Source organism: Coenobita brevimanus, chromosome 98 (genome assembly GCF_032717465.1).
Source record: "Coenobita brevimanus isolate Jiangsu-jjx chromosome 98, ASM3271746v2, whole genome shotgun sequence".
Classification (NCBI taxonomy): Eukaryota; Metazoa; Arthropoda; class Malacostraca; order Decapoda; family Coenobitidae; genus Coenobita; species Coenobita brevimanus.
The window spans coordinates 36,737,735-36,752,454 of NC_137051.1; the positions used below are offsets into that span (position 1 = coordinate 36,737,735).

The window sequence follows — 14,720 nt, forward strand, 5'->3', positions numbered from 1 at the left end:
TGGTGACCTGTGGCGTATGGACTGACTTATTTGACATCCAGGTACAGGTGTGGTCGGGAATATCGCTCCAGTTTTAAGTCAATTGTGAAACGCTTACGTAATATTCTGAAAAGCGTGTTGGGTTTCAAAAATCGCAATACCAGGTTTCAAAAGACATCGCTCACTGTGTCGTTGCTTACCGTTCGGATGTGGATCGGTATTAGTATCCGCAGTAAAGCTACCCCACCCACCCACCAAAGGTCTATCTGTCTATCTATTGCCAGGCGCCTTAATCCCGTAAGGGGTAGCCACAAACAAATCGCTTCCATGTCGCCCTGTCCCCCGCCATTTCATTGCCCTGCTCCCAGCTCACACCCCCCTCTCGCATTTTCCTCTCCACTCCATCCCTCCACTTCATCCTTGGCCTCCTTCTCCCTCTCCCTCTCCCCCCCTCCCTCTCACTCACATACATTCTCCTCGTCAGTCTCTCACGCCCCAAAGGTCCTGCGGTAAAAAAAAGCCCTACTAGGCTCCGTTTACTTTAACCTGGTCTAAAATTGCCAGCCCTCTATCTTAAACTTAGAATTGTGGCAAAAGATTAACGCTAGAAAATGGTGCCTATCACGAAGTCCCATTTGAAGGATGTTAGAGCCGTAGTACTATCTTATTCTGCCACTGAACTATGGGAAATACGCTACAGACACGAAAATTTCCGCCAAGGTGGGCGAACCGTAGGAAACATAACACACACACACACACACACACACACACACACACACACAGTGGCAAATATGAATTAAACCTTGCTGAAACCAGGAAAATTCCACTAATTTTAAGATGTCCACCGCACATTACAGTCTTTGCCTGCTATTATTGGCCGTATTATTTAAACTGTAAGTGCGATTATCAAACCTCCACTTTTTTCGATAATTACCGAAGCACATGAAAGAGAGAGGGAACATTATCCTCTCTCTCTACAGTACATCACTGCTATCTGCACTCTGTAATGTGGGATGCAGGCTAATACATACATACATACGAGTACATACATATAAACATACATACATACCGTACATACATACAAAATACATACAATAATGAAAGATCCACAAAATTTCGCTGACTACTGGTTCGTCCCTGCATCTTCCCGTAATCGTATATAATCACACGTGTCTCGACTCTCATTCATTTCTTTTTCAAAACCTCAGCAAAATAATACTTACCGTAGCTTTTGGGAGATGGGAGATTGCCTAAACTGAATAAACTCCTCTGTCATTAGCTGATTTTTTTTTTTTTTTTTGCAAGGAAGAAGGAACCAAAGGCTAGGAGCCTGAGAATTGTTCAAAGAAAATAACATAAACAAGATAACAGACAGCCAACTTCAAGATTCGTTCATTTCGAGATGCCTGGACACACTAAACAATCCATGTGTTAAGGCAACCGAGAAACAGTACCCAAAACGAAAGGTACAATTGACCACAAAAATAATGCTTACACCTTCCCGTCCTTACGCTTCAAAACGTAGCTCTAAATTTCTGGTGGTAAATTATGCAGATCTGTAACTGTTAAATATGATCTGCCTTCACTCCATACTAAAGATTAATGAGCAGTGGTATAGAAAGTCAGACATATTCTATCATATTCACAAGCCTGGCCACAGCTTTACGCTCTCCGTGTTAATGATTGAGCTCTGAGTCTCTGTGTTAATTTAAGAAGCTCCCTAACAACTCTTCCTTACCTGCTTACTTCATGGCACGGTAATATTAAACAGAAACGTGGTAGGGATGTGTACCCTAGACGGATGCTGCATGCCCGGCGTAATGGGATAATGAGGCAATAGTGGAGATCAAAGGAGTATTAACCTGAGCAATAGCAGTGGTAAGGACACCGAGAAAGAGACAACAGTTAGGCGAAGAGGGAGTACTTACACTGGTTAATACTTACGGCGGTTAGTACTTACATTGGGTTAGTACTTACACTGGGTAAGTACTTACACTGGATTACTACTTACAGGTGGGTGAGGCTGGTTAGTCCTGAAAACACCCGCGGACTCAACACCGCGATGTGGTTCCCCCGAAGGTCACTGTAAGTACACCGTAAGTAGGTTGGTAAGTAGGTAGGTAGTGAGCATCATTACAATTACTAAAGTGGAAATGGTGCGGGCACTGATACTACTCTTGTAACTACTACTACTACAACTACGACTACTACTACTATTACAATTACTACTACTACTGCTAATGAAGATGATAATGATATTGATTTATTCCCTCGCCTTTGACCTTCCCTCATGTCACCACCAGAAGCTAGGTCACCCATCTGCCCTTCCTACCTGTCCTGTCGCATCTATAGGTTGCCACTTAGCGATTTCCTGCACCTCGTTAGTGGCCTGCCCTGGGTGTGTGTCATGGGTGTGTGCCCTGGTGTGGGAACGGTGACAGGAAGGGCAGGGAGGGAGAGGTTGTGAGGTTGAGAGAGAGAGAGAGAGAGAGAGAGAGAGAGAGAGAGAGAGAGAGAGAAATCGTAACACAATCCGGCATTAATGAGCGTCTTAATGATCTCTCTCTGTTTAGTTCTCTCTCTCTCTCTCTCTCTCTCTCTCTCTCACTCTCTCTCTCTCTCTCTCTCTCTCTCTCTCTCATTTCAGGCCAAAACAATCATCTCTTAAAGTCTCCCTCTTTCTGCTTTCTCACTTCAACACATCACTGTCTGCCTGTCTCTCATCCGTCTGTTTTTTTGTTTATCTCGCTATCTGTCTGTCTCTCGTCTGTGTCTCTCGCCTGTCTCTCGTCTGTGTCTCGTCCGTGTCTCGTCTGTGTCTCTCGTCTGTGTGTGTACCTCTGTCTGTTTCTTATATGTCTGTGTGTGTACCTCTGTCTGTTTCTTATATGTGTGTGTGTGTACCTCTGTCTGTTTCTTATATGTGTGTGTGTGTACCTCTGTCTGTTTCTTATGTGTCTGTGTGTGTACCTCTGTCTGTTTCTTATGTGTGTGTGTACCTCTGTCTGTTTCTTATATGTGTGTGTGTGTACCTCTGTCTGTTTCTTATATGTGTGTGTGTGTACCTCTGTCTGTTTCTTATATGTGTGTGTGTGTACCTCTGTCTGTTTCTTATATGTGTGTGTGTGTACCTCTGTCTGTTTCTTATATGTGTGTGTGTACCTCTGTCTGTTTCTTATATGTGTGTGTGTACCTCTGTCTGTTTCTTATATGTGTGTGTGTACCTCTGTCTGTTTCTTATATGTGTGTGTGTGTACCTGTCTGTTTCTTACATGTGTGTGTGTGTGTACCTCTGTCTGTTTCTTATATGTGTGTGTGTGTACCTCTGACATGTTTCTTATATGTGTGTGTGTGTGTGTACCTCTGTCTGTTTCTTATATGTGTGTGTGTGTGTGTGTGTGTGTGTGTACCTCTGTCTGTTTCTTACATGTGTGTGTGTGTGTGTGTGTGTGTGTGTGTGTGTGTGTGTGTGTGTGTGTGTGTGTGTGTGTACCTTTCTTCATCCTCCCACATGGAGTAAAGAGGCTAACATCACAGGCCAATGAGTTTAAGAACACTTATCTCATCTGTCTCACGATGATGCCGGGGAGGGATTATTACTACTACTACTACTATTACTACTATACTACTACTACTACTACTACTATACTACTACTACTACTATCAGATTTCTGTTGTTAGTAGTTCTGTTATTAATACACCGATAAACAGATGAGGCAATCACTTAGCCATTACTGACATTTTGATCTATTGGCATTATATCCCATCACCATCACCATCACCACCACCACCACCACCACCACCACCACCACCATCATCATCATCATCCCTGACATGCAGTTTGTAGAAATTCAGGATATATATTAGCACAAGAAGTAACCTACATGACTTAATCCGTATATCTTATCAGTGTTAAGTAAGTTTTCAAAGCTTATTAGAGTAGGATTTTCTCTGAGGTTAATTTTTCTTATCTTAGTAGGGAAGAAGGAACCAAAGGCCAGGAGCCCGCAAATAGTTCCCTCAAAAAACAAAACAAAAAACAAAAACAAGATAACAGAGAGCCAAATTCAAGATCCATTCATTTCCAGATGCCTGGACACACTGCGTTTGAAAGACTGGAGATCATAGGCAGTAGGAAACACAGACAGAGGAAGACAGTTCCAGAGTTCACCTGTTGCATATATGAAGGACTGGGATAACGGTTAAATAAAAGCACATTACATTCTTATCACTTCCTTCTGCCCTTCCTGTAAAATTTCCTTCGCGTATTTTCATCGCATAATGTATTCTTTCTGTTTTTCTATACCGTCCCTTGCCTGAGGGTATGGAGGGTGGGGGAGAGCTTACCTGCAATTCCGTCCTTTTCTGCTGCCCTATTTCTTGTATATTACACTAAATTACCTGACATACTAACGCTGACTGGTATCACGATGTCTGTATAGCTTGTACGTATGAATGCATGTCACTCTCTCTTTCTCTCTCTCTGGTGACTGGTTCTCTCCTCTTACACTTCTCACCATTATTTCTTTCTTCGTCTTCTCACATTTTTCTTTTTCTTCTTCTTCTTCTTCTTCTCTCTCTCTCTCTCTCTCTCTCTCTCTCTCTCTCTCTCTCTCTCTCTCTCTCTCTCAATCTTTAGCAGGGAAAAAGGGTCAGGATGATGATGATGAATGAAGACAAACTGACGAACACGATTACATTAAAAACTTGTAAATAAAAATAATCTAGCTCTTCTCTGCTACTGTGAATTTAGCGCCAAACATTGCTACTTAATCTACTGCCATTCTCTAAGCAAGATCAGTAATTACACATAACATCTTTTACGTGTCTCCAATCACTCACAGGAACAGGTAATGATCGTAATATTTTCCGTGCTCTTACAAATGTTCTTATAAATATTACCCCACGATACTCAGTTTAAAAAGTAAGTGTAGGTATTTACAGTACATATGAAGTTTGTATTTATATCAGAAAATAAACACTAATGCTCACAGACTGGCAGATTTCACGCCCTTGTTATCGTTACGTCCTGGCTAATTCGTCAAACATTTTCAAAGTTCCTATTCATACCAGCGTGTTTATATAATTCGGTAATACACTAAATTCCGTAACGTTGGCGGTGTATATGTGTGTAGTGTGTCCTGTGTATCATGTGTTGTTTGTCAGTCTGGCTTCGTGTGGTTGATATCACTGGGGAACTGTACCCATGAGCGTTTTCCCTCACCTGCCTTGATGTGTGTGTGTGTGTGTGTGTGTGTGTGTAAGATGTATTTCGTGTACACACAGCTATCTATCTATATCCAAATCAATCTATCTTTAAATAAACAATTAAAAGAAATATACATATATCCGTAGGGGGGCAGAAAAAGATTATGTACACTACAAAAATTAGGAACGTGAAGGTAAATCCTACAAATGAAAAAAAAAAATAAAACCAATTACCTAAACACCTGTATTTCCTAATGAAGCCCACCTACATCGGAAATAATTTACCTGTGTATTACATTGCTGAATCAGGCTGGCTTCTTTCTTTCTTTCTTTTCTTGGCTGTTCAACAACCCACAAAGCCATCGTAGGGTTCAACAGTAATGAAAAGTTGAACCCATTTTAAACGAAGCCACTCTCACTCACTCTACTTACGGAAAAATGGTCCTGTGATTTTAAAAGGCGATTATTTTTATTTTATTTTTCTTTTGTCACCGATATCCATTTTCTTTGACGAGAGATGGCAGTGAATGGGGTTGATTAGTGAGGTGTTTTTCCCTTGTGTAATGTTTTTAATGAGAGAGAGAGAGAGAGAGAGAGAGAGAGAGAGAGAGAGAGAGAGAGAGAGTATACAAATTTTGGTATACAGTATATGTATTACGGAGACTGCGAGAGGGGCATCGTGCGAATAACCACTTCCCCCCCAAAAAGCCGTGCCATTAACCCCTTCCACCCAATGACGTAGTTTTGATATTGAATTGTCTCCGTCTCTTGGTGATTCAATTGACCTTTAGAGAGACCTAGAGTTGGAGCAGAGAGCGTTCATGAAAGGGCGAGAATGTATGTGAGAAATGAGTGTGTATGTGAGGGAAAGAGTGTGTCTGTCAGAGAGGAGGTGCACATGTGAGGAGGTGGTGTGTGTGTGTGTGTGTGTGTGTGTGTGTGTGTGTGTGTGTGTGTGTGTGTGTGTGTGTGTGTGTGTGTGTGTGTGTGTGTGTGTGTGTGTGTGTGTGTGTGTGTGTGTGTGTGAGGCAGAGTGTATGTGTGAATGTGTATGTGCGGGAGTGTAAGTGTGAGGATGAGAGAAAGTGTATACATAAGGGATGAAGTATGTGTGTATGGGAGGAAGAGTGTATGTGAGAGAAAAAATGTGTGTATGTGAGGAAGAGTGTGCATATAAAGTGTGCATAACATAATAAGTGTGAAGTTTGAGGAGGAGAGGAGTGGGGAAGGGTGAAACTGAGTGTGTGAGTGCGTGTGAGTGAGGGCAGGTTGAGTGCGTGATAATAAACAGAACAGGATAAAGTTAGATGAATAGGAAGGAATTATTGGATGTGTAAATGAGGAGAGTAAGGCAAAGGAGTGGGGGAATTCTGAGTGTGTGTGTGTGTGTGTGTGTGTGTGTGTGTGTGTGTGTGTGTGTGTGTGTGTGTGTGTGTGTGTGTGTGTGTGTGTGTGTGTGTGTGTGTGTGTGTGTGTGTGTGTGTGTGTGTGTGTGTGTGTGTGTGTGTGTGTGTGAGAAAGATGAATAAATGTGTGGTTTGGGAAAGAGGAAAACTTTACATATCACAAAAAATGAGTAGGATGTGGAGTGAATGATGAGAGAATGGATGAGTAAAGAGAGAGATAAAAGTGAGATGAGGGAAGGAGAAACATGTGCCTCTCTCTCTCTCTCTCTCTCTCTCTCTTCCTCCTTTACTTCCTTCTCTCCCTTCTCCCTTCCCGACTGCATCTTTATCAATCTTCTTCCAATTTCCTCCCTTCCTTAACTCATTATTTTTCATTCTCCCTGCCCTCTCTCTCTCCCTCCTTCATCGCTTCATCACTTGTATTCCTCAGCATTATCTTTCCTTTTCTTTCCATTCCTTCTAATTCATTTTCCTTTCTGCATATTTCCGTCCCTCTCAACATCCTCCTCCTCCTCCTCCTCCTTTCAGCTTCCTCTCCTCTCTTCCTACTATCTCCTTCTCTTCCTTCCTACCGTTCGCCTCCATTCAAAGTCGTCTCTTTATCTGTCTTCCTCCCCTTCCCTTTCTCGTCTTTCCCAACTGTTTTCCTCTTCCTCCCTACCTTCCCTATGTCTACCTCCTCCTTCCCTCAGTGCCAGCTTCCTTCGCTCCCTTCCTGCCTGTTTCCTTCCCTCTCTCCCTCCCTCCCTACTTCCTTTCACCTCATCCTCCTTCTAATAATCTATCCCTCCCACCCTCCCTCCGTTCTGTCTGTCTGCCTCTACGCCTTCTTTCTCTCCCTCCCTCCCTTTCTCCCTCCCTCCTTCTCTCTCTTCCTGCTTCCCTCCCTCCCTCCTTCTCTCCCTTCCTGCTTCCTTCCCTCCCTCCTTCTCTCCCTTCCTGCTTTCCTCCCTCCCTCCTTCTCTCCCTTCCTGCTTCCCTTCCTCCCTCCTTCTCTCCATTTTACCTACAACCCTCCCTTCCTCAGTACTTACAGTGACAGAAGGCTTGAGAGGCCGCTGAAGGAGCCCCCTACCAGTTGAGACAGCTCGTTGTTGGAGAGGTTACTGAAACACAACACAGGCTGACGTTATTGGACGGTGTCGCTAGGGTGTTGTGGTTGGTAGGGTGTTGTGGTTGGTAGGGTGTTGTGGTTGCTGGGGTGTTGTGGTTGCTGAGGTGATGTGGTTGGTAGGGTGGTGTGGTTGGTAGGATGTTGTGGTTGGTAGGATGTTGTGGTTGGTAGGGTGTTGTGGTTGGTAGGGTGTTGTGGTTGGTAGGGTGTTGTGGTTGGTAGGGTGTTGTGGTTGGTAGGGTGTTGTGGTTGCTAGGGTGTTGTGGTTGCTAGGGTACTGTGGTTGTTAGGGTGTTGTGTTTGCTGGGGTGATGTGGTTGGTAGGGTGTTGTGGTTGCTAGGGTGGTGTGGTTGGTAGGGTGTTGTGGTTGCTAGGGTGGTGTGGTTGCTAGGGTGGTGTGGTTGCTAAGATGTTGTGGTTGGTAGGGTGGTGTGGTTGGTAGGGTGATGTGGTTGGTAGGGTGGTGCGGTTGGTAGGGTGTTGTGTTTGGTAGGGTGTTGTGGTTGGTAGGGTGTCGTGGTTGGTAGGGTGTTGTGGTTGGTAGGGTGTTGTGGTTGGTAGGGTGTTGTGGTTGGTAGGGTGGTGTGGTTGCTAGGGTGGTGTGGTTGGTAGGGTGTTGTGGTTGGTAGGGTGGTGTGGTTGGTAGGGTGGTGTGGTTGTTAGGGTGGTGTGGTTGCTAGGGTGTTGTGGTTGTTAGGGTGTTGTGTTTTCAGATGGTTAAAGTGCCTAATAATTTACCTGCGTCTTCCAAGATTGCTTAAGTTGTGAATTAGCTTGTGCAGTAAACATCTTAGTGTGTATTTACGATCTTTAACAGTAAATAATTGTTGTTGTTGTTGTTGTTATTGTTACTGTTGTTATTGCTGTTATTGTCATTTCCCCAAATTCGCATCAACCCATAGTGATCACTTTATTTGCTCTCGGATCGGTGTCAACATTGTCGCTTTTTTATTTACTTATTTTTTTAAAGACCAAACTCCAAAGTTCACAGAGAGAGGTGGTTGAGGCGAGACTTGTGTTGGTGACGGTACACGTGTCTAGCTGAGTAAATCCATTATGGTTGGTGTGGGGGGGTGTGAGGCGGTAATGGAGTGACAGTGTGGCAGTAATTATTATGAAAGCGTGTGTCTCCCCGAGGTCGCCTGCCAGTGCTGATGTGTACCGTAATTACACCTGTGCTGCTGCTGAGCCTGTGCCACACACACACATACACACACACACACACACACACACACACACACACACACACACACACACACACACACACAGAAGGATGGACAATATATATAATTAAGAAGCACTTTGGGAATAACTAGGTAACTATCTATCACTGCTTTGTTTACCGGAGGAAAAATGGGAAACGCTAACTTGTGCAGTTTTAGAAGTATAATTAAACATGATTCAAGCACACCAACATTCATCATTAATCACAGTGAATCTACTAACAAGTGGAATCCGACGTTCAAAATGTTCCACGTCATATATATAGATAGACAGATGGATAATTCTGTGGTTAACACGTCATATATATAGATAGACAGATGGATAATTCTGTGGTTAACGGAGACAAATACCGATAGCAAAGACAGCCGCAGCTTTAACCAGCATCAAGTAGTACTGACGTGCTTGTAGCTCTCATTAGTTTACCTTTTTCAAGTACCCTCCCTGCCTGGTGGGTACACACTGCCAGAGTCCAGTAAACAGTATCCTTTGACACAGCGGTGATGAAGACAATTAAATATAAAAAGTAACATCAAAGACTCATTTCTACCCACTGGCTCGTTTGCTACGACAGTTACTCGAAAGATTTCAAAGCCATTTAGTAAAAAGAAATGAAATGACGACATAAAAATGGCGAAAATAATGAGCAGGACGAGCGCCAGGGAAGAAGGCCAAGAATTTAATGATGTGAAATATGAGACAGGAATTTGAAATATTGGCAGAGATTTGAAATACTGAATGAGCCTGATACAGAGAGCAGCTGGGTGTGGTGAGAGGGTGTGTGTGGGTGTGTGTGGTGTGAGGGTGTGTGTGGGTGTGGTGAGAGGGTGTGTGTGGGTGTGGTGAGAAGGTGTGTGTGTGTGTGTGTGTGTGTGTGTGTGTGTGTGTGTGTGTGTGTGTGTGTGTGTGTGTGTGTGTGTGTGTGTGTGTGTGTGTGTGTGTGTGTGGTGAGAGTGTGTGTGTGTGTGTGTGTGTGTGTGTGTGTGTGTGTGTGTGTGTGTGTGTGTGTGTGTGTGTGTGTGTGTGTGTGTGTGTGTGTGTGTGTGTGTGTGTGGTGAGTGTGTGTGTGTGTGTGTGTGTGGTGAGAGTGTGTGTGTGTGGGTGTGGTGAGAGGGTGAGTGTGGGTGTGGTGAGAATGTGTGTGTGTGTGGTGAGAGGGTGTGTGTGTGTGGGTGTGGTGAGAGGGTGGGTGTGGGTGTAGTGAGAGGGTGGGTGTGGGTGTAGTGAGAGGGGTTGAGTTGGAGAGTAAGGTGGGCTATCGAGGCGAAGAGTGAGGTGAAGTGTGGACACGTTAAAGAAATATTCCAAGGTGTGTGTGTGTGTGTGTGTGTGTGTGTGTGTGTGTGTGTGTGTGTGTGTGTGTGTGTGTGTGTTTACTGTTCCTGCCTCCATATATAAATTTTTTTTCTCCATATATACATTTTTTTTTTTTATCTTTTTGAGCACACCATGTACTTAGTTTGCACCACTTTCCCTTACACACAGTTCCAAATATCCATGGCCTACTTCTGTTTGGGATTCTATACTTTTTGCATCATTCTGTATATTATATCTGTAGAGTATGGTGATATCAGAATGATTAAAGCAACACAGAAGAGAAGGGCAGGGTGTAATAAGCAAAATAAATCGACTAGGAAGAGGTGTTGGGGAGGTTCGTAGGGACACATGAACGCAGCCAGCAAAGTTCCCTAACCCCGTACCCGTCAGAAGTGCAGCTTAATGATCATAATATCCACCAGTTTCGAGATGAGGACTGGGCTCTCTCTTTCTCTCTCTCTCTCTCTCTCTTAATTGAACGGGCGCAAATCCATCATAGGCGCCATTAATTACATATACGAAAAAATGGCGGGGATTTTCAAATTTTAATGGCTGATGGAAAAAGAGTTATGTTTACCCAATGATAATTTTTTTGGATTAATATAGTTACGGATTGGCTTACCGTGGAAAAAGGAATGTGATTAAGAATGTTTAGAGAGAGAGAGAGAGAGAGAGAGAGAGAGAGAGAGAGAGAGAGAGAGAGTGTCTAAATTTACACCCATGCACATACATTCAAAGCAATGCAGGTGAGAGTGAGAATGATACAGGAAGAAAAACACAAATGAGGAAGTAACAGAATAGGCACAAACGGATGTAAGTGTGAAAATATCCTTGCACAAACACCTAGGAACGGGCAGGTGAGAATGACGAGGGATAAACACAAACCAGGTGAATCAAAATTAATTAAGGTAAAAACAGGTGTGGAATGACTTACAGGTTAAGTAGGGAGCGGAGACCAAGGAAGGCGAGGCGGGAGATGTTGGTGAGTCTCTGCTGGCTGAGGTCCCTGGTGAGAGAGAGAGAGAGAGAGAGAGAGAGAGAGAGAGAGAGAGAGAGAGAGAGAGAGAGAGAGAGAGAGAGAGAATCATCAGTAATATAACCATGATCAGATACTGTTTAATACTAAATAACAGACGTAGAGTAAGGGATGCAAACCCAACCCATTAAAACTATCACACACACATACACACACACACACACACACACACACACACACACACACACACACACACACACACACACACACACACAAATGACAGTAAATCTAAATGTCGAAAACAGGGAAGAAGTGAAGTATTAGGCGTACTTGGAGTGGACATAGCATCAAACGAAACTACAGTAAGAGACGTGATGTCAGCCACAGAAAAATAAAAAAAGGTATACGAGGCGCTGAGAAGTGTGTGGCAGGAAAAATCAGCGTCTACTCAGGCGAAGATGGGAATATTTGAAAGCTGTTTAATGAAAAATATACATGGAACAACTCTCCCACTGTGCATGCACCCAGCTGGCCCAGGATTGTGTGTGGCTAAGCTTGGATCGACTGCGGTTTCCGGGAGGCCTCTGGATTCGACAGTGGAAAGGTTAGTGTCGAACGTGGAGGCATTTAGGACGAAATCGCTGTGTGCAGAAGGAAAATTCATAGTTACTTCAGGAGGAGTTTGGTATGCAGAAAAAGTGTTTGTGTTTCCCGTTAGTCAAAATAATTGTGATGACTAATTCGCTTTGCGTATTTACGAGTTGTTTTACGATCTGTGCCTCGCTGAGTTGTGATTACCTGCGTTTTACCTGTAGGTCTTTTGAGTCGACAGGTAGAAGTGGTGATTGGAAGGTATGGTGGTAGTTTTCCTGTCTTCACGTTGGCATGACCCAAATAACTGATTACACAAAACATCCAATTGTATGGTTGCGTAACATCAAAGGTCACTGTTGCAAGAGAGAGAGAGAGAGAGAGAGAGAGAGAGAGAGAGAATGAAATATACCAGCGCTGAAGAGAACATTAATTCGCCACATCAATTTTGTTAAACATCTCGAAAAGCACACGATACCTATCTATCTATCCATTGCCAGACGCCTTAATCCCATACGGGGTGGCCACAAACAAATCGCCTCCACGTCGCCCTGTCCCCCGCCATTTCACTGCCCTGCTCTCAACTCACACTCTCCTCTCTCATATACCTCTCCAGTCCATCCCTCCATCTCATCCTTGGCTTCCCCCTCCCTCTCTCCCCCTCCACCTCACTCACATACACTGAAAAAAGTGGTATTATTACATTAGTTATTAAATTACCAACAGGCATTGCAACACCTCAATATCACATCGAAATCTGGAAATATTCACCTGTGTTTTCATTCTACTCACGTGCATTGTGATCACCGCCCTTCACGTTACATCCATTATCTGATTTATATTTCGTCTCGTAACAAAACGTACGGTGACCTACGGACCAGGTGGACGCTTTCTCTCTCTCTCTGTCGTGTGTGTGTGTGTGTGTGTGTGTGTGTGTGTGTGTGTGTGTGTGTAAATATGAAGTAAATACATCCATTACTGCATGTTTTTTTATTATTATTTTCCAAAAGATGAAACTGTGAACAAAAGGAAAAGATAATCTCCAAACACCGATTATTATCATTATTATTATTATTTATTTATTTATTATTTTTTTTTTTTTGGGGGGGGGGAACTGGAGTGGTGAGATGTAAGCGCGCGTCCACACGTGTGCGTGAACAAGTGCTGGCAATGTGTAAACAAAACAATAACGAACAAGCAGCAAACACGTCGGGAGCAGCAGCGTCCAGATCATGTTGGCAGCATCATGGTGAAGTCTCAGCTGCCTGGTATGGACACACTTATCCCATCGCCTCTGCTGCCAGTGTTCGAAGCTGTACTGTAACATGTTTTCATACGCCTGTCCAAATACTGTTGCAAATATGTATCGAAACGTTACCAGCTGTGTTGTTAAAATAGTAATATGTTTGAGTACATGAGTAGACGTGCCCTAAGGCGGAGGACGACAAAGGAATTCCCAGGCGCACAAAGAGAGAGAGAGAGAGAGAGAGAGAGAGAGAGAGAGAGAGAGAGAGAGAATCCACAATGAAGTAGAGTAGAATGAAGCACGAACTAGGAGAGGGAAGGGAAGAGAAGGGAAATGGAATGGAATGAAGGGAAGGGAGTGGAAAGGTAGGAAGGACGCGTAAGATAAGGAGAGGAAAGCAAGTAAAGGGAACGGACACTGCGAAGGAAAGGGAAGAAAAGTATGAAAGGGAAGAGAAGAGAAGCATAAGGGAAAAGGAAGGAAAGTATGGAAGGAAAGGAAAGGAAAGCAAGAACGGGAAGCAGAAAAAGAATGGATGAAAATAGGGGAAAGCAAAGGAAAGGAAAGGATGGAAAGGGAAGGGAAGGGGAGGGAAGGGAAGGGAAGGGAAGGGAGGGGGATAGGAGGGAAGAGGGGAAGGGAGGCAGGGACTGGAAAAGAATGACAGAAAAGAAGAGAAGGCAAATGAAAGAAGGAAGGAAAGCAAAGAATGGAAACGGGAAAGGGAGGGAGAGAGAATCACAAAAGGGAAAGAATTGGAGAAGGAAAACAAGGAAGGGAAAGGAAGGTAAGGACGGAAAGGGAGGGGGGAGGCAACACTACCAATGGCAAAATTCGTAAAATACTCAAAGATGAAGGACGTTTAAAAGCACCACATAAAAACGCAAAAATGATAGAGACGGAAAGAGAAAACTCGAAAAAAAATATATATACTGCGAAAAACAGTGTTGAAGGGAAAAAGTCTGCAAGGAAATGAGATAAGTGATGATGAAATTGGAGAACGGACAACGCTTTTTTCTTTTCTTTTTCCCAGCTTCAACCAAAAATTATTTCTCGAACATTATAAATATGATTTCCAAGATGGCATTTTTGATCAACATCCCACGTATTATTTTATTGTGGTAGTGAAAATAAAAAAATAAATGTATAATCTAATCATGTAAATACAATGCTTTCGTATGTAGGTGAGGAGTGAATGCAAAGTGGAATATGTCTGCAGAGGAAGGAAGTAGTGGTAATTGCAGCCTTAGACTCATCTGAATGTGACCCAGTGAAATGCACTCTTAAGTTACCCTTCTGCAAGCCATCATCTTTCTCCTGGGGGATAAGAGATAGGGAATAAACCAAGGACGCTTGTATAACCAGGCAGTGGAGACACCTGGTCATGTTGCTGCCACCACGCGAAGATGTCCCACTCGAGCACCTGAAGAAGGGTATAAACAATAAACCTGTCTAAGAAGCACCCAGCAAATATCCCCCCAAACACACGCAACCGTCAAGTTAAAAATCCAGGTCCTCATTTCAATTACAGGTAGGAAGCGACTGGAATAGAGACTCAGGTAGCCCGGGAGTCGAACGCGGGACCCCTCACGTGCGAGCTAAGCATGCTACCGATTCCACCAGCCAATAAAAAACTCAAAAAGACTGGAGCACCATGTATA

At 43.6% G+C, this 14,720-nt stretch overlaps 1 protein-coding gene across 1 annotated transcript in view; it reads right to left on the bottom strand.

Annotated features, from left to right (window-relative positions):
* Positions 1 to 14,720, bottom strand: part of LOC145414034 (G-protein coupled receptor GRL101-like) — a 208,725-nt gene that overhangs the window by 15,534 nt on the left and 178,471 nt on the right. The window contains exons 19-21 of the mRNA XM_080283600.1: positions 11,181 to 11,252; positions 7,628 to 7,699; positions 1,991 to 2,062 (exon numbers count right to left, since the gene is read on the bottom strand). Coding sequence (XP_080139726.1) covers positions 1,991 to 2,062; positions 7,628 to 7,699; positions 11,181 to 11,252 — 216 coding nt within the window. The remainder of the gene's footprint in view (positions 1 to 1,990; positions 2,063 to 7,627; positions 7,700 to 11,180; positions 11,253 to 14,720) is intronic.